Source organism: Pan troglodytes, chromosome 15 (assembly GCF_028858775.2).
Source record: "Pan troglodytes isolate AG18354 chromosome 15, NHGRI_mPanTro3-v2.0_pri, whole genome shotgun sequence".
NCBI classification, from domain to species: Eukaryota; Metazoa; Chordata; class Mammalia; order Primates; family Hominidae; genus Pan; species Pan troglodytes.
In genome coordinates, this window is record NC_072413.2 from 101,548,732 (window position 1) to 101,565,741 (window position 17,010).

Sequence of the window (17,010 nt, forward strand, 5' to 3'; positions counted from 1 at the left end):
GGGGACACAGGACCCCCACTCCCTCCTAGAAGCAGCTCTGCACTCAGGACAACGTGCCCCCGTCGGGGGAGGCAGGGCCTGGGCGGAAGGCCACTTCTGCAGACTTTTCCAGGCCCCCATCTGCTGCACAGAGCTCTGGCTGACCCTAGCCCAAGCCTTTTAGAACCGCCCCTTGACCTGCGATTCCTTTTCTGGAATTCATTTTAGGGCCCAGTCAGGGGTGTTCCCAGAGCAGTCTGCAATAACAAAATGTCTATGGCAAAGTGTCCTCATAGAGGACTGGGCAGTGAGCCACGGGCCAGCCCTCTGGTGAACCCCCAGGGGCTGTCAAAGGGGTCCGGGACAGCAGTGACAGCCAGGCCTTGGCTCCTGCCGCCCTTCAAATGTGCCTGGGTGCGACGGCAACCCGCGGCCGGCGGGGCGGGGGGACCTTTTGTTTGTTTGTTATTATTTGTAGAGATGGTGGGGGGGGTCTCACTACGTTTCCCGGGCTGGTCTCGAACTCTTCAGCTCAGAAGAACCTCCCGCCTCGGCCTCCCAAAGCGCGGGATCAAAGGCGAGAGCCACCGCGCCGGCCGGCCGCCATATGGATTTTGTCCAGTCTTTCGATCTTCCAGCGACCAGCAAATGTAAACAGAGCAGCTCACATGAGGGAAGAAGTCGCCCAGGAAACGTCCTCTGGGAGGGGCGGGAAGGGCAGCCTGGCGCTCCCAGGATCCCGTGCGCGGAGAGGGGGAGGGGGAGGGGGGAGGCGGGGCGCGACGTCATCAGCGGGCGCGGAGCCGGAAGTGTTGTGGCCGCCGCCGCCGCGCGTCGCGGAGGCACGTGTGGAGCCCCGGCAGCAGGAGCGTCGCAGGTGAGACTCCGCGGGGTACAGGGTGGCAGGGCGCGGGTGAGGGTGACCCGGGCCGGGCACGGTGCGCAGGGCCTGTTCCTCCAGCCTCGCATGGGCGGCCCCCGCCGGCCCGGCCTGGCTCCTTGCTGCCTCTGCATCGGCTGGGCGGTGTTTGCGTGGACGGCCAGCTCCGCGTCCCCAGCCCCTTACTGGGGAGCCCTGACTCCTCTGTCATACCCTGCCACCTAGCCCCCGTGGGGGAGACTGGGGCGAGGAATCAAGCCTGGCTTGGAGGTGACCTCATTGACCATTTGCCTCTCCCCCGCCGGTGGACACCTCGCAAAGGCGCTTCCTCATCTCACATCTTGGGAATGGGATTCAAGCTCCTGGAGAAGGGTGATGGGAGGGTCGGGTCCTCACTCCGGGAATCCTTGGGACCGACCTCCGCCATTGCCAAGCCTCAGTCTTTTCATCTCTGATTTAGGCTCATAGTCCCTGTCTCTTGTCCTAGACCAAGAAAGGCTTCAGAGGCCAGGCCAGAGTGCAGCGCTATTGGGCTCCCTGTCAGGCAGTGGCAGAGACTGAGGCTGAGCTAGCCACACCCCGCCCATGCCCACTGCTGGGATGTAGGCCTCGAAGCCTTCTACCTAGACGCCAGGCCCTCATCCTGCCTCCTGACTTGCTCATGCCTACACACACCCCTCCCCAGGTCCTTGGCCCTTGCCAGACATTAGCACCATGAGCTTCGTGGCATACGAGGAGCTGATCAAGGAGGGTGACACAGCCATCCTGTCACTGGGCCATGGTGCAATGGTGGCAGTGCGTGTGCAGCGTGGGGCACAGACCCAGACCCGGCATGGTGTCCTGCGGCACTCAGTTGACCTTATCGGCCGCCCCTTCGGCTCCAAGGTGACGTGCGGCCGAGGTGGCTGGGTGTATGTGCTGCACCCCACGCCCGAGCTCTGGACGCTGAACCTGCCGCACCGCACGCAGATCCTCTACTCCACAGACATCGCCCTCATCACCATGATGTTGGAGCTTCGGCCCGGCTCTGTGGTCTGTGAGTCTGGTGAGTTCCTCAGGCTGCCTCAGTTTAACTCAGAAATTGACACAAAAGTGGAGGTCAGAGCCTCCAGCCTGCCCTTCCTACAGACGGATGTGGCTCCTCAGTTTCTATTTTCACATCTTTCCGGGATGCTGACAGCAGGGAGTGAAGGTGGAGGCAGGGAAGCCCGTTAGGAGGCTGGCGCTGTAACTGGAGTGAGAGGTGGTGGGAAATGGACCAGGAGGAGCTGGGGAGGACTGGTGCTCTAGTGAGGGTCCTGCTTGCCTTGGTGGGGCGTGGCCAGCTTGATGCTTGGCGCTGTCCTAGGTACTGACCGTCAACCTCTAGTCCTCTGTGCTGATGGTGAAGCAGAGAGAGTTGCCCCTTCTGGAAAGAGGCCAGGGCTACCCCGAGGAGCTCACTGTAGGTGGGGAGCCTTCCCCATCCTCATCCATGATCAGATCCTCACCTGCTACCAATGAATGTGAGCACCATTGTTGAGTCCAGGGCCTGGGCTGTGGGAACCCCTGCACACATACAGGTGCTGGGGCCGCCCAGTGTGGCGATTGAAGCCAAGATTGGCCCCAGGCGCTGATGCATCTAGGCTGTTGGTGGCATGTTCCTCACGGGCAGGAGAGCTAGGGTCCAGGTTCACGAAGAGTGCTTAGCACTGCCATGCTGGCTTTCTGAGGGCTGCAGGTCACCGTGTCCCTCCCTGGGGTGTCTGGGTGGGAGGGGTGGAGAGCAGGACTTAGCCACCCCCATCAGCTGCTGCTCCTGCGCATCCTGTGGCGGGTGCTGGTCTCTCCGCCCCTGCCCCACCCTCGCGAGAGAGCTCAATCAAGCAGCACCTTCTCCTGGCCTCCTCAGATATGCCAGGTCCCCTCCTAGGAACCGTGAACAAGAGAGACCAGGTTCCTGCCCTCGAGGAGGGGGACACAGCCTAGGTGAGCATCTCAGTGCCGCTGGTTGCTGTGAAGGTTGTGAGACGGGGCTGCGTGTCTGAGGGGGACCCAGAGTGGGGTCTCTCCAGCTAGGCCAGGCAGGGAAGACCTCTCTGAGGAGGGGACATTTGAGTTGAACATGATGAGGAGGGACCTACAAAGAGCCAAGGGACAGCTCTGCACCAAGGAGGAGCCGTGCCGAGGCCCTGCAGTTGGAGCATGCTGCCGAGTCAGGCTCAGTGGGGGAGGCAGAGAGGCTGGGAGTGAGGTTGGAGGGGAAACGAGCTCCACCCCGGAGGCCAACAAGTCTGACTTGCCCCTTAGTGGGAAGGGGGCATGGCCAGGCTTTGCAGAGGGGCGAGGCAGCAGGCTGGGGGCACCCAGGGGAGGGGCTGGACAGGTGGGGAGAGGGGCTGGCCCCTGAAAGGAATGTGGGAGGTGGCAGGACGTGGGACGGGATAGAGGGAGTGGAGGCACCTCCATGGGTCTGGCCCAAGCACTTGCGATGCTCAGCGCTATTTGGGTTCCAGGGATGGGTGGCAAGTGTGCAGTGGCTGCTCTAGCAGGAGTCTCCAGTGGAGGGGCCTGGGGATGGGAGTGGCATCAGGTAGATGGCCCCTGAAGCTGGAGCGGGAGGAGGGATGCAAGCCTTGACCCTCTCCATAAGACAGGAAGTCAAGCAGAGGGGCCATCTTGAGGGAAGCTGGGGAGGGAAGCTGGGGGCAGGTGCGCTGGGGAGGACTGGGGCCGTGTGGCTGGTGGCCAGGCCCTGCGTCCTGAGTCCGGCCAGGCCCTGCGTCCTGAGTCCAACCAGGCCAGGGCAGAGCCCCAGCCCCTGTGTGGTGGGGGCAGGTTTGGGCAGGCTTGGTGGGGGTGGGCTGTCTCAAGGGGACCAAGGAGCTTCTGGGGAGAGGTGGGCATGAGGACCGGCAGGGTGGGCCACTGTTGACGGGGATTGAGGAAGTGATTGGCCATGCATGGAATAAGACAGGGCTGAGTGATGGGATGGCCTCCCTGTCCCCCTTGCACAGATTTCCCTGGAGGCTCCAGGCAGCTGGGCTGCTCTCATTCCCTATACCTGCACTAGGCAGGATAGGGCAGGGTTGCCACTGGCCTCGCCTGTGCCCACAACAGACAGCACGGCATACACAGCCTGTCAACCCCAGCTCACCCCTAGACGGGGTGCCCAACCCAGGGCTAGCCTGGGGCTTTAGGCAGCCAGGACCACACAGCCCTGGAATGACGCCCACCTGTAGCCTGGGGTCCTCCCAAGCCCTGTGTGGGTCTCCAGGGTGAGGTGGGGGTTGTTTCCTGGGAGGCTGTGGGTCCCGAGCAGTCCCAGCTGATGCCTTGCCCATCCCTTCTTGTCCTGCCAGGCACCGGCAGTGGCTCTGTGTCCCACGCCATCATCCGCACCATCGCACCCACGGGTCACCTGCACACGGTGGAGTTCCACCAGCAGCGGGCAGAGAAGGCCCGGGAGGAGTTCCAGGAGCACCGTGTGGGCCGCTGGGTGACTGTGCGCACCCAGGACGTGTGCCGCAGTGGCTTTGGCGTGAGCCACGTGGCCGACGCCGTCTTCCTGGACATCCCGTCACCCTGGGAGGCCGTGGGCCACGCCTGGGACGCCCTCAAGGTCGAAGGTGCATCAGGGGTTCCGGGAGAGGTACAGCCTGGGTGGGGGTGGGGCAAGGGTGCAGGACTGAGCTCCTGGGATCTCAGAGGGGTCCAGAGACCAAGCCACACCATGGCAGTGGCCAGGCCAGGGCCCCACTTTGGCCTGAGGTGAGGAGTGGGTCAGGCTGGCCAGGGGAGGCAGAGCTGGGGAGGATGGTCCCTGGCTGGGCCCTGCTCCTGGTCTCTGGCCTCTCCCAACCCCCCGATGGAGGAAGGTGGCAGCACCACCCAAGTGCAGGGCAGGCCCTGCCGGAGGGGTCTGGAGTCCCCTCCATGCTGTTTCCCAAAGTCTCTCCTCCCCCAGGCTCTGGAGCCCAGGGAGCTGGCCCCTTTTAGGGAAGATGCTGGGTACGGAGGCGGGGCAGCCCTGGGGAAGGTCGGGCCTCAAGCCAGGGAGGTGGCTGGGAGGCCCAGGGTTTTTCCCTTTTCTGGAGAAGGAGCAGCTCAGGCAGCAGGGGCCCCTTCCTTCTTCCCAGCTGAGAGTTGCATTCTGAGAGGGTTGGAGGGTGGAGGTGCTGGGCGCCCCACCCCACCTCAAAGATGAGCCGAGGCCTGGTGCGAACAGCAAGGCTGTGGCCGGGGGTCCCCTGCTGGCTCCAGCCCAGCCCTGACTCCTGGGTCCTGGTCTCTGCTGACGCAGGTAGCTGTGGGGATCTCCACACCCTGCCTCCTAGGCTTCCTGCTCTGGGGACACTTCTGGGCCTGGACCATAGTCCCAGGGAGGCTGAACCCGGCAGAGCCTCCCCTGGGGCCCCCCTGCTGCCTTTGTGACTCCTTCCTCCAGCGTGGCTCGGGGAACCCGCGCCTGCCTCTGGGACCTGTCCCTTTCCCTGAGAGCTCTCCCTTCTGGGTCCAAAGGCTCCTGGCTCATTCATGGGCCCGGCATCTCCTGCCGGCCACGGGAGCCCGCTGGGGAGGGTGCAGCATGCTCAGCCTCTGTGCCCTGTCTAGGCTGTTGTCACACAGAAGGTGCCTCCTCTAACCCCGAACCTCCTGGCGGCCCCGTGTTAGGGTACAGCTGAGGAGACCAAGCCTCAGGGACGTTTGAGGACACTTGCCTGGGCCACGTACCTCTACCCGGCCCTGGCTTCCCCAGGTCCTCCCTGCCAGGACAGGGACCCGGGCTGGGTTTTCATTCACTTCGGGCCAGGCCGAGTGAAGCCCGTGGCTGCCCTGGTGGGAGGCGGCAGGGAGGGGCTGTCATGCTCGGGCTCTGCTTCGAGTAGGCGCCTCCTGTTCCCGGGAGCAGCGACAGCCTCTAATTTCCTGTGACAGCAGCGGCCCCCGCACCGCCCCACGCTGCCGTGCTGTCAGAGCTGCTCCGGGCCCAGAGCTCCAGCAGCCCTGTGGAAGGCAGGAGAGCAGTGCCCGCTGTGAGCCAAGTGAGACGATGGCAGCGCGGGCTTGACCTGGTGCCTGGCACATGGGAGGGCCTGGCATGGCTAAGCTGGGTGACATGAACAGCGGCGCCAGGCCCCATGGGGGGCTGTCAGTTGAGGGCCAGGCCCCTCTGCCCTGCAGTCCCAGCTCTCTGGAGAGCTTGCAGTCTGTGTTGGGGCTGTCTTAGGCTGGCCTCAGACCCTAGGGTGGGAGTCCAGGGATGCTAGGGCCAGACGGGCCAGGCTCTGCCACCCCTGCCCTCTGACCCTCGGGTCCTGTTTCCCACAGGCGGGCGCTTCTGCTCCTTCTCGCCGTGCATCGAGCAGGTGCAACGCACATGCCAGGCGCTGGCAGCGCGCGGCTTCTCAGAGCTGAGCACCCTGGAGGTGCTGCCACAGGTCTACAACGTGCGCACTGTCAGCCTGCCACCGCCCGACCTGGGCACAGGCACAGATGGCCCTGCCGGCTCCGACACCAGCCCCTTCCGCAGCGGCACGCCCATGAAGGAGGCCGTGGGCCACACCGGCTACCTGACCTTCGCCACCAAGACCCCAGGCTAGGGGGCCGCCTCCCAGGGCACCAGGGAGCTGGGAGCACCGAAGGGCTGGGCAGGGAGGCCAGAGGCACCTTATATGGTCAGCAATGCCTGCCAGACACAGACGGTGGGGTGGGGCTTGGGGGCCTCCTGGGTGGCCAGAGTGGGACAGCAGGAAGGGCGGCTGTGACGGAGGAGCAGAGCTGGGGCTGGTCCTCAGCCATTCCTGTCCAGCCCTGTGGCCCATCCCAGCTGCTGTTTGTTGCCAATATGAAGTATCCACTGCCACAGGCTCCCCTGGGTGTTGAAGCCAAAGGGTGCAGGTGGGGGAGTCTGACCCCCTCCCAGGTGGGCCTAAGCAGGAAGGGGGTGGAGGAGGGAGGGGGCATTGTCCCTGAGGCCACGCTGCATCTGACCCCTGGGCCCCCACGGCCCTGGCTGCCCCACGGGGCCTGAGACCATCTCGTGCTTCTCCAGTCCCCGGGCCGAGGCTCCAGCCTTGGCCAGAAGCTGGGGTGAGCTGACCCAGAATCCCTGCCCTGCTCTCCCCAGCGCTAGGAGACCAGGCCAGCCCAGGAACCAGGGAGGTGACCCTGCTCTCTGGCCTCCAGGCTGATGTCACAGCACTGAGCTCAGCCCAGGCCTGCGTCCACTCATGTCCAAGAGGCGGGGCATCCCCCACCCAGCCAGAGCCCCTGACACGGGCTGCACGGGCTGAGGCCAGGCAGCGCTGCGGAGAGGAGCGGCAGAGTGGGTTGTCTGCCGCAGGCAACCAGGCAAGTGTGTCGGGGCTGGGGTGTGAATGCCAGCCTGTGAGTCCCGGAACTATGTGGGTACCCCTACCCCTCACAGAAGCCAAGGGCATGGAGGAGGTCCCTCCACGGCGACAACGGTGTGGGGTAGGGGAGGTGCATCCAGGACACCACCCAGGGACAGTGCCTATGTGATCACCTCTTAAAGGCTAAGCTTAGGGGCATTTCCCAAAGTGGGGACAGAGGGCAGGACGCCCAGGCTGGGGGCTCTCCTCGCCCGCCCTGGTGTCTGACAGCCTCAAGGAAGGAGCAGTGCCTGTGTCAGCCATGGGGCCCTTGGAGCTGCCGCTGGTGCCTAGGGGGCCTGGGTTTCTGCCCAGGCAGCCAGTGGCTGTTGGGAGCCTCTGTTTCCCCTGTGCTGGGGGCCTTAAGTGCTGTGCTAGCAGGGGCCTGGCCCCAAGTGTGAGTGATGAGCAATAAACGTGCCGTCCCCCTCTGTTCTGAGTGATCCCTAGCAGCCAAGGCCACCCCCAGCTGCTGTCTAGGCCAGGCCTACCTGCGCTCTGCCCCTGGTCCCTGCTCCTCCCTGTCCTGGTTTGGCATGATAGGCGCTCCAGTCTCCAGGACAAAGGGGCAAATGTGTGGCCACCCCCATCTGGCTGCAGAAAAGGCCACTCCTTCCTGGGGTTGGGGTGGTCCAGGAGTGCTGGCCCTTCTTCCACAGCCCTGGGCTGGAATTCAGTGTGGCTGCCTGGGTTACTTGTATGCACCCCTGAAGGAAGGGTCCACTCCAGGCCGTCTGGTCCCTGCGAAGTGTCACACTGTGGGTCACCGGGGGCTGTGGCTAATGTGGTCCGGGAGGCCTGTGTCCCTGAGAGTTGCTCAGCCCTGCTCCGAGGGCTTGTCCTCTCCTTCCAGGACCCAGCTTCCCTTCTAACCTTGTTACTCACCTGGGGCACAGAGGAGGGGCCCCCAGTCAGCTTCAACATGGAAGTGGGTGACCCTAATGCCAGGAGCTTTGGGGTCAGGCTGTCCCTGGGGTGTCATGAACTGGGTGACACACACCCCTGAGATCTCAGTTCCCCCAAGCCTGCCCTGCCCCTCCTGGCCACAGCAAAGGCCTGCATGGTGTCTGATGGGTGGACACCGGGAGGTGTTTCTTTGAGGCGCAGCTCCATGGTTTATAGGATACATAGGCCTCAGGCACTGTAGGGTCCAGGTTGTGTCCATTTTCCAGCCGGGGCTGGTTGCCCAGGTGGCAGCCCTGGGTGAGTCACCAGGGTCCGCACATGGAGAGCGGGAGGTCCCAGCCCACCCTTAGTTGTCACATGGGACAGAGTTGCTGTGTCAATCCCCTCGGCCCTGCTGCTCTTCCCTGCACACAGGCCCCCATGATGACCTTGAGCCTCCAGGCATCCACCCCCACCGTATGGCCCTCTAGACCCAGCTGGGCCTCACCCCACTCCCTCAGCTTGGATCTTCACCTGGCCTGGAGCCAGCATTAAACTCCTGTATGTCCTTCAAGACCCCTTCAAATGTCCTTTTCTCAGCATGCTTCCCCAGACATCTAATGCCCAGGCGGGAGAGTCCTGCACGCCATGTCCCGAAGGAGTCCCCATAGCAGAGGAGCAGAAGGCAAGCAGCGCCCCAGTTCTGTGATGGGGAGCCTGACTTTCAGAGGTAGAGCTGGGCCCATGGCCGTGAGTGACCGATGAGCAGGCCCGGATGGTCAGCTCGAGTCAGCAGCACGGGCTCATCATGGGGCAAGGATTCACCAGAAACGCCCTGCCTGGCCCAGTGTGTACTCGCCTGCGGCCCTCAGATTTTCCCTGGAAATTCCTCCCCGCTCACCCTGCTGTCCTGCACTGAGACAGTGGCACATGACTCCCAGCTGCCCAAGCCCTGGAAGGTCCCAGACCCTGGCCCTGACTCAACTGCTTGGAGGGTCCCAGTCCTGGGTACTTCCCTAGAGCCGAAATTAGAGTACCCCTCCCTCAGGAAGCCCCGGGGTGTCAGCTGCTCCTGGGCCTCACTCTGCCCCACCCATGCCTGCCTCAGGGCCCAGCCCCTCACCCAAGAGCCCCAGAGGCCTGGGCCCAACCTGGGCTGCACGGGTGGGGACCAGGGCAGGGTTTCTGGGTGGGTGGAGGGCAGCAGGCCGGTGGGGGCACACCCTGTCTAGTAGAATGTGATGAGGCAGGGTTGCCCCTGAGGGCCCAAGAGGCCCTCACCCCTGCAGTCTAGGTCTGGGGCTGTCCCCTCCACTCCCTCTTCTCTGCCTCCATTGCGGCTTTGCTCTCTCCACCCACCACCTCTGGGCCAGAAGATGGAGGATAGGTGGGCTGCCAGGGGACCCGAGTCCCCCAACAGTCCACTGCACAGGTAGGGAAACTGAGGCACAGAGATGCAACTCCGGAATCCTGGCCATAAGTGGTTCCCCAATGCATGACCCTAGAGGGCAGAGAGTTTTCAGGCAGAGTCCTGGAAGGTTCCTCAGAAAAGGAGACACCTGTGCAGGTGGACATTGGAGAAGGGTGAGCAAGTCATGCAGGGGGGTGGGAGGTGCCCCAGAAGCAGTGGGTGGAGAGGGTGCACCTCCAGCCTCTGGGCTGGCAAGTGCCATTTCCAAAGCTGCTCTAAGCAGGGTGGACACTGGACTCAGTGCCCCCACAGCCCCGGGGCTGTTGGGCTCACACGCCAGCCTGGAGGGGCCTTGAGCAAGAGGGTCCCCAGAGAGGGGCCTGGCTCCTGATGCCCTCAGGAGGGAGTGAGCAACTGCCGGGCCTTGCGCCCTGTCCTCACCAGCCACAGAGGGTGGGCGCTGTCATCAGTATGCGTGGGTTGAGTGCCTCCCACGTGCCAGCCCCTGCCCATTCAGGACGCCCAGGCCTGCCCTTCGGGCCTCCCAGGAACCAGACCCAGATCTGGGCACACAGTGCAGAGTGAGCTGTGGCTGCAGGAGCGGTGGTGGCCTGGACCCTGTGTGGCAGGTGTGGGTCGGTGTGGAGTGGGGGAGTGGACGGGCCTTTCTGTCTCAGGAGCTCTGCGCACTGCCCGCTCCTGGACACTGGAACTTAGCCTCGAGAGAAGTCGCTTCCCGAGGTGGCCAGCGGGTTGGCAGCAGACAGGCTGGGTGCCGGGTGTGTGGACCCCGGAGCCAGCGGGTTGGGCCCTGCCCCCGGTGGGTCATCAGTGAACAAGGAGGGGCACAGTGGGACCAGCCTGCTGCCCTGCCCCAGCAGTGGCCTTGCCAGCCCATGGGCCCTCCCCACCCGGAGCCTCTGTGCCCAGGGGAGCCTGCGTGGCCCAGCCCGGTAGCCAGGACGAGGGCGTTTCAAAGTCAGGCCGCCTCCAAAGCAGTGGCGTTGGTGGGAGGGAATAACTTGCTCCCACCAGGCTGAGAATAGCTCAGAATTGGGTCACGCTCACCGAGATCTCCGGTCACAGCCTCCAGCCTTTGACAATAATCAGCTTTCTCCCCGACATCTGTCCCTTCAAAGAGGGGGCAGGCCAGTGCAGGCACTTCTAGAAGCAGCAAAGCAGAGGGGACGGGAGTGGGGAGGGGCGTCCTCACCTCCTGGCCCCCCATGGCAGGCCCCCTCCCTCCCTCACACCCACCCCATGCTCCCTTCCGTGCCTCAGGTCCCACCAGCTTCCCGCGCAGGGCCAGGTAGGGGAGCAAAGCACGGCAGTGCCCCCTGACAGATGAGGACACCAGCTAGGGGCTGCGGGGAGGGTGGCGCCTGTGCCTGGCCCTCCGGTGCTCTGCCACCCATGCCCCTCAGCTCCTGAGACTTAGGGGCCTGCATGCCACTGCCCCAAGCCGCCCTCCTCTCGCCCCTCCCGGTCTGTCCTGGGCTCTTCTAACGTGGTTGAAGGGCATGGGTCAGAGCAGGCTGTCCTGCTCCGCCAGGCTTTTGGGGGCTTGTTTCCCCCAGCCCAGGACTTCACCCCGTGTCTTGTTTCCTATCCATTTTCCCGTGTCGGGCCCTCCTCATCCCAGAGCAGCCTTGAGAGGGCTGAGGTGGATGGTGTCACAGGCCCTCAGAGCCTGCATCTGTGCTGTCACCTGCGTATGCTGCCACCAGGTGGGTGCTGAAGCCATCCTCATAGCAGCATAGTAGGTGCCTCCTGCACAGAGAGATAGATATGCCTACCACATGCCAGGCACGCTGATTTTGGTTCTTTAATCTTTTTTTTGGAGACCGTCTTGCTTTGTCGCCCAGGCTGGAGTGCAGTAGCGCGATCTTGGCTCACTGCAAGCTCCGCCTCACGGGTTCACGCCATTCTCCTGCCTCAGCCTCCCGAGTAGCTGGGACTACAGGTATCCGCCACCTCGCCTGGCTAATTTTTTTTTTTTTTTTTTTTTTTGTATTTTTAGTAGAGACGGGGTTTCACCGTGTTAGCCAGGATGGTCTTGATCTCCTGACCTCAAGATCCACCCACCTCGGCCTCCCAAAGTGCTGGGACTACAGGCATGAGCCACCGCGCCTGGCTGGTTCGTTAATCTTCAAAAACCCACAAGGCAGTTCTTCTCGTGTTCTAGGTGACGACACCATTGCCAAACTTTAGCCACAGGTATGTTCCTGAAGTGCCCGTGACACTAAGCATCTCAAGATGTGGCCCCTGGACCGGCTGGTCAGCGTCGTCCCCACCCCACCCCTGCTGAGCCGAAACTCCAAGGCAGGGCCCAGGGGGCCCCCTTTCCCCAAGCCTCCAGGTGCTCTGGTACTCAAATTTGAGAATCACTGCTGGAAGACCCGGGAGTCTCGCATAAAGACGCGGTATTTATTTCTTAAATAAAAACCCCCTTTATTAACTGAAGCGGCAGCTCTCTGGCAGCTTCCTGCAAGCAGCTGGTTGATCCTCTGAGGCTGCACTGTCAGTTGCAGCTCAGTTTCACCCGGTGTGGCTGGACTGTCTGCTTCTGAGCCCCAGACCCTGTCGCTCCCTGCTGCTCCCCTGTGAATGCCCTCATGCTCCCAGAGAGAAACTGAGGCAGCAACAGCAGGTAGCTGTGCGCAGACCCCGCTGGGCCCCAGTTTGAATAAACCAAATGTCTTTACAAAATAGGACAGTTGGGAAGTTTGAAGCTTGAGTGGCCGTTTTGTGAGTTTAAGGAGTGGCCACATTTGCGGGCATGCTGACAAAGTGCTGGGGAATGACAGGGTGGCTGAGATCCAACTCTGAATAACAGGGTTGGGGAGGAAGGGGAGCAGACTTCAAACCAGGCTGGCCACAGACTCCTGGGAGCTGCGTACAGGATTCTTCACACGATTCTGCTGGTGCATTTCTTTGACAATTTCCAAAAGTTTTTATTTTTAAAAAAAGGAGACTGGGTGTGGTGGCTCATGCCTGAGGCCAGGATGGGAGGATCGCTTGAGCCCAGCCTGGGCAGCACAGGGAAACCCTGTCTCTACAAATAATTAAAAAATAAAAAAAGGAAAGATGCCCCAGGCCAGTGGCTGGCACTGGTAGCTGGCAGGACCCAGCCTGTCACCCAGGGTGCTGGCATGGCACACGCAGGCTGAATGCGGTCCGGGGCCTGGCCCCTGCCTGGAAGCCCTGGGCCTGCAGAGACACGGGCCCTGCGGAGGAATGCCGGGCCAGCTGTGGGTGGGGGGCTGGCCATGGATGGGGTGGGGACAGTGGGGGCGACAGGCTTGTTGCTAAGCAACAGGCACAATAGACATTCTGGGTGCCAGGCAACAGGGAAGCAGACGCTTCTTGGCGGGGAAACCCTGAGGGGCCCAGGCCACACTCGTCCCTCAGCAATGTGGCGTGCACCCCCACCCTCAGGCCATTGAGGCTCACTGGCTGCCTGGCCCCTCAGGGTGAAGGGCAGCCACCCTCCTGGTGGGGCTTCAACACTCCCTGATGCCAGCCCCCACCCAGCTGAGGACCTGGTCGGAGGGTGCCTCGATGGCTCCTGCAGCCCCGAGCCCTGGCCTGCTCACCTCTTCGTGGCCTCTGTCTCGGGGCCGCCTGCACTCCCCGCCTCTCCTGCCTCTGACTGTGCCTGCCTGGCTGGTGCCCCCAGGTGTAGGCGGGCCCTCATGGGGTTCAGAACAGGGCTTGGAGTTCTGGTGGAGCCTCCATCCCCTGCCACCCCTCTCCTGGCCCCAGACTCAGTAGCCCCCAGCCCTGCCAGCCAGGCTCTGCCAGAGCCACACTGCAGGGCCCCTGGCCCCTGTGGCTGTCCCTGTCCAGTGGCCTCTGGAGGGTGTGTGCCACTCCCTTCAGGCTCCACATCCTCCCCCTCCGTGGATGGCCCTGCTAAGGAGCTCTGGGCCCAGCTGGTGGCCAGGAGGAGGGAGGCTAGGAGGTCGCCGTGCCTGGTGGCCTTCCCCACCTCACAGACAGTTCCTGAGCTTCTGGGCACAGGGGCCAGCCCTCGCCCTCCCCCAACGCATGCCCTCCGTCCCTCTGCCTCAGCCCCTGCCTCTTGCCCCAGCCCTGAGGGTAGAGGTCGGACCCCAGCTGCTGTCTGCAGTGGCACCCAGGGTCCTGGCTAAAGCACACATTCCGTGTGGGCCAAGAGTGTACACGGTTCCTTTCCGTCCTGGGTGGGCCAGGCGTACAGTAGGCGCTCCGTGAACACACAGTGGAACCCGCCGGGCAGTGCCGCCACCCTCCCGTGGTCTCGGCCCCCCCGCTGCTCTGTTCGCATGGCTTCTGCCACTCTGGTCTCTGCCACCCGTTCCTCGCTGGCCTCACTGGGCCCTTTGCCCCACACCAGGAGGCATCCAGTGCCCTCCATGGGGAGGGACGCCTCCTTTGTGCTCTGCCTGGGGAAGGCAGGGAGGCCGGGGCAGGGGCGGGTCCCAGCCCTACCACCCTGGGCGGGACTTTGGCCAAAGGCCTTGCCCTCTCTGAGCCTCAGTCCCCTGCCCATCCCAGGGGTACCCTCAGGAGCTCCCGAACTGGGCTCGTGGGAGTCTCCTTGAGGCTGGCATTGGAAGTGCCCAGGAGTGCCCCAGGCCTGCCAGCCCCTCATTCCACTGCGTGCACGCCAGGGAGGCGTGGTTTTAGCGGCTGGTCCACACGTCTGGATGGTTGCCCCAGAGCCCCCATCACCAGGGTCACACTGCCCAGGCAGCTCCTAACACCTCAGGTTCCCCACCCCTTCCTGCAGCTGCCGTCCCCACCCCCAGAAGCTTGCCTGCCTCTCCTGGGGACCCAGGCAGACAGCTGGACACAGCCCCTCCCCCTCTGGAGGGGCTGCCCCTCAACAGGTGTTGCCACTTGATCAGGAGCAAAGTCAGGGTTGGGGTTGCTCCTGCTGCTCCCCCGCTCTGTGCCCCCCCTGGGATGGAAGCCCAGGCTCCTCCAAGGCTGAGCTGGGGCCCCTCAGCGTCTCTCCTGGGGACAAAGAGGCAGCTGCCAGCAGGGCGGGGCAGGGAGGGCGGCCTTTGTGTGCGCCAGGCCCCTCCTGGTGACCTCACCACCGGCCAGAGAAGGGCCCTTTCTTCCCAAAGGCAGCCGTTGGGAATCCGCCTGGGGACAAAGCCGCTGCCAGGCAGGGGACCAGCGAGTGTCTGGCTCCCCTCGTAGCATAAATTAGGGGGGGCCAAGGTGGGGGAGGGGACGGCAACTACTCTGACCCTGGGAGAGGGTCACTTGGTGCAAACAGATAACCAAGCCCCCAACTTACACATGGGGTGCATGGGGCCGCCCCTTCATCTTCATTCATTCATTCGGCCCATTCCTTCATTCTGCAGATGGCTGCTGGGCGCTGGCCCAGGCAGGCCCTGTGAGGGCCCTGGGGACACAGAGGGGATGCATCTGATGGATGAGGGAGCAGTGGGTGAGGGGCGGGGGTGCCCAGTCTGGAGGGGGAACTAGGACAGACGAGTCAGAGCTGCCCAGAAGCCCCAGGGCCTGGGTTGGGGCAGGCGGGAAGATCCCTGCTGAGCACGGTCACCTAGCAGGTCACCCAGCAGGGCAGCGGCCACAGCCGCCAAGCCCAAGTGCACGCAGCAGGCCACCCCAGGCCTCCAGGAGAGCTCAGGAAAATATTTGATTTTCAATGTGTGGTGTTGAGTGACACCCACCCCCCATGTGTGGCCAAGGGCTTCCCGTCCCCAGGGTCCAGGTGACCCACAAAGTGTCCTCACAGCCTTGTTGGCCCTCGGCCTGGCTTCCCGGCCCCCCGCAGGACACTGTTCCCCCCCCACCTCCCTGTACCCTGTCTTGAGACAGGTGGCCCAGGGTGGCCAATGCAGAGAGCAGTGTGGCCAGCACAGAGAGACAGGTGGCCTGAGAGTCCCACAGATGTCCACTGCTACTCAGGCCCAGCTCCCAAGGCCTGTTCCTCTGCCTCCCAGGCACTGGGCACGTGCTCCATCCCCAAGGCACTGAGCACATCAGGCCAGACCAGGTGGGCTTCCTGCAGGAGGAGGCAGCAGGCCCAGGTCAGGCTGGGTCTGGGAGGCAGGCACGGGGTGTGCTGGTCAGCAGGGCTCACTGCCAGGCCCAGAGGTGTCCTGGCCATGCGGATGACAGAAGGCCAAGTGGGTAGGGCAGAGGGTGTGAAGGGCCTCGTCCTGTGAGCAGGGCATGCGAGCAGCTCCTGGCCTGACCTCCAGCCCCGACACCTGAGGCCTGAGCTTGCCTTGCAGTCATCAGCAGAGCCAAGACTCCCAGATTTCCGGGGCTGGGAAACCGTCAATGCCTTACAGAGCCACTAGGTCCACAGCTGCCCAGGGCGGGGGGCACCTGCTGGGTGCTGGACCTCCCTGCACCCCGTCTTTACCTCCGTGTGTGGATGGGCAGGAGTGTCTGCAGGCCTGGCCCAGGCCAGGAGGAGGCCTGAGGCTTCTGGGGCACCGAGCGACCACAGGCCGGGGTGCGTGGCTCCCCCAGGAGCTCCAGAGGCCCTACGCCCCCTCCCCCGGGAGCCCCAGAGGCCCTATGCCCCCTCCCCTGCAGCGAAGCGAGATGGGCGGGGGCGGGTGTAAGTAGGACAGCGCTTTGTGCGCGTTGCTATGGCGCCGCCGCCGCCCGTGCAGGCTTCCTCTGGGCGCGTTCCCAGGACGCAGAGCCTGCCAGTTGGCCCTCCCAGCCCCTGGCCAGGCCCCATCCCAGTCGGGGGGCCTCAGAGCCTTCTCCACCCACAGGCTGCTGGGGGGCAGACTAATTGTACCACTTCGTTACACCCTCAAACCCACAGCACACATGTGCTCACAGCCACGCAGCACACACACACACAGGAATGTGCACATGCTCACACATACATGTACACGTGCCACACACATGCATACACCCCACAGCCACAGGCAGGCGCTCAGTCCTTAGCGTGCCCTGGGGCTGCAGCCTTCAGGTTCACACCCAGGCCCCAGGGGCCCCAGGCCAGTGCGCGGCCTCCGAGCAGAGCACACGTGGTGGTGGGCATGAACGTGCAAGGCCAGGGGCTGCCCCATCTCAGCCACCTGCTGAGACTGAGAGGTCATTGCTGACCTTGAGGAGGAGGCTGGGGGCCTAGAATTCAGGGGACAAGCTAACCTGAACCCTACTCCCCACCGCTGGGCCTGTGGGACAGACTCAAGGCCCTGTGCTGGGAGGACTGGGACTTCTGATGCCAGCGAGCTGAGGCTGGGCCCTTCCTGCTGGGCCAGCGCCTCGCCGGCCACTGGACACCAAGCGTCCCATTGGATGCTCACAGCCCCACAGTGGGGTGGGCACCACCAGCCCTACACGCAGGACAAAGTGGCCTAGAGATGGCACAGAGGGGGCCGGGCGGTGACGCTTTGACGGGGTGTGGCAGGAGGGTATCCGTCTCTTGAGGCACAAGAGGCCTTGGGTGGCCCAGCCTGGCTCCTGTTGTCAGCTGATGTCACAGG

General features: G+C 63.7%; 1 protein-coding gene across 1 annotated transcript; it reads left to right on the forward strand.

Moving 5' to 3' along the window:
* Positions 1-742: 742 nt before the first annotated feature.
* TRMT61A (tRNA methyltransferase 61A) lies at positions 743-7,664 on the forward strand. Its single transcript, XM_016926777.3, has 4 exons — positions 743-856; positions 1,545-1,904; positions 4,201-4,467; positions 6,170-7,664. Exons 2-4 carry the CDS (start codon positions 1,574-1,576, stop codon positions 6,439-6,441), a joined length of 870 nt encoding a protein of 289 aa, XP_016782266.1. The 5' UTR covers positions 743-856; positions 1,545-1,573; the 3' UTR covers positions 6,442-7,664.
* Positions 7,665-17,010: the final 9,346 nt, after the last annotated feature.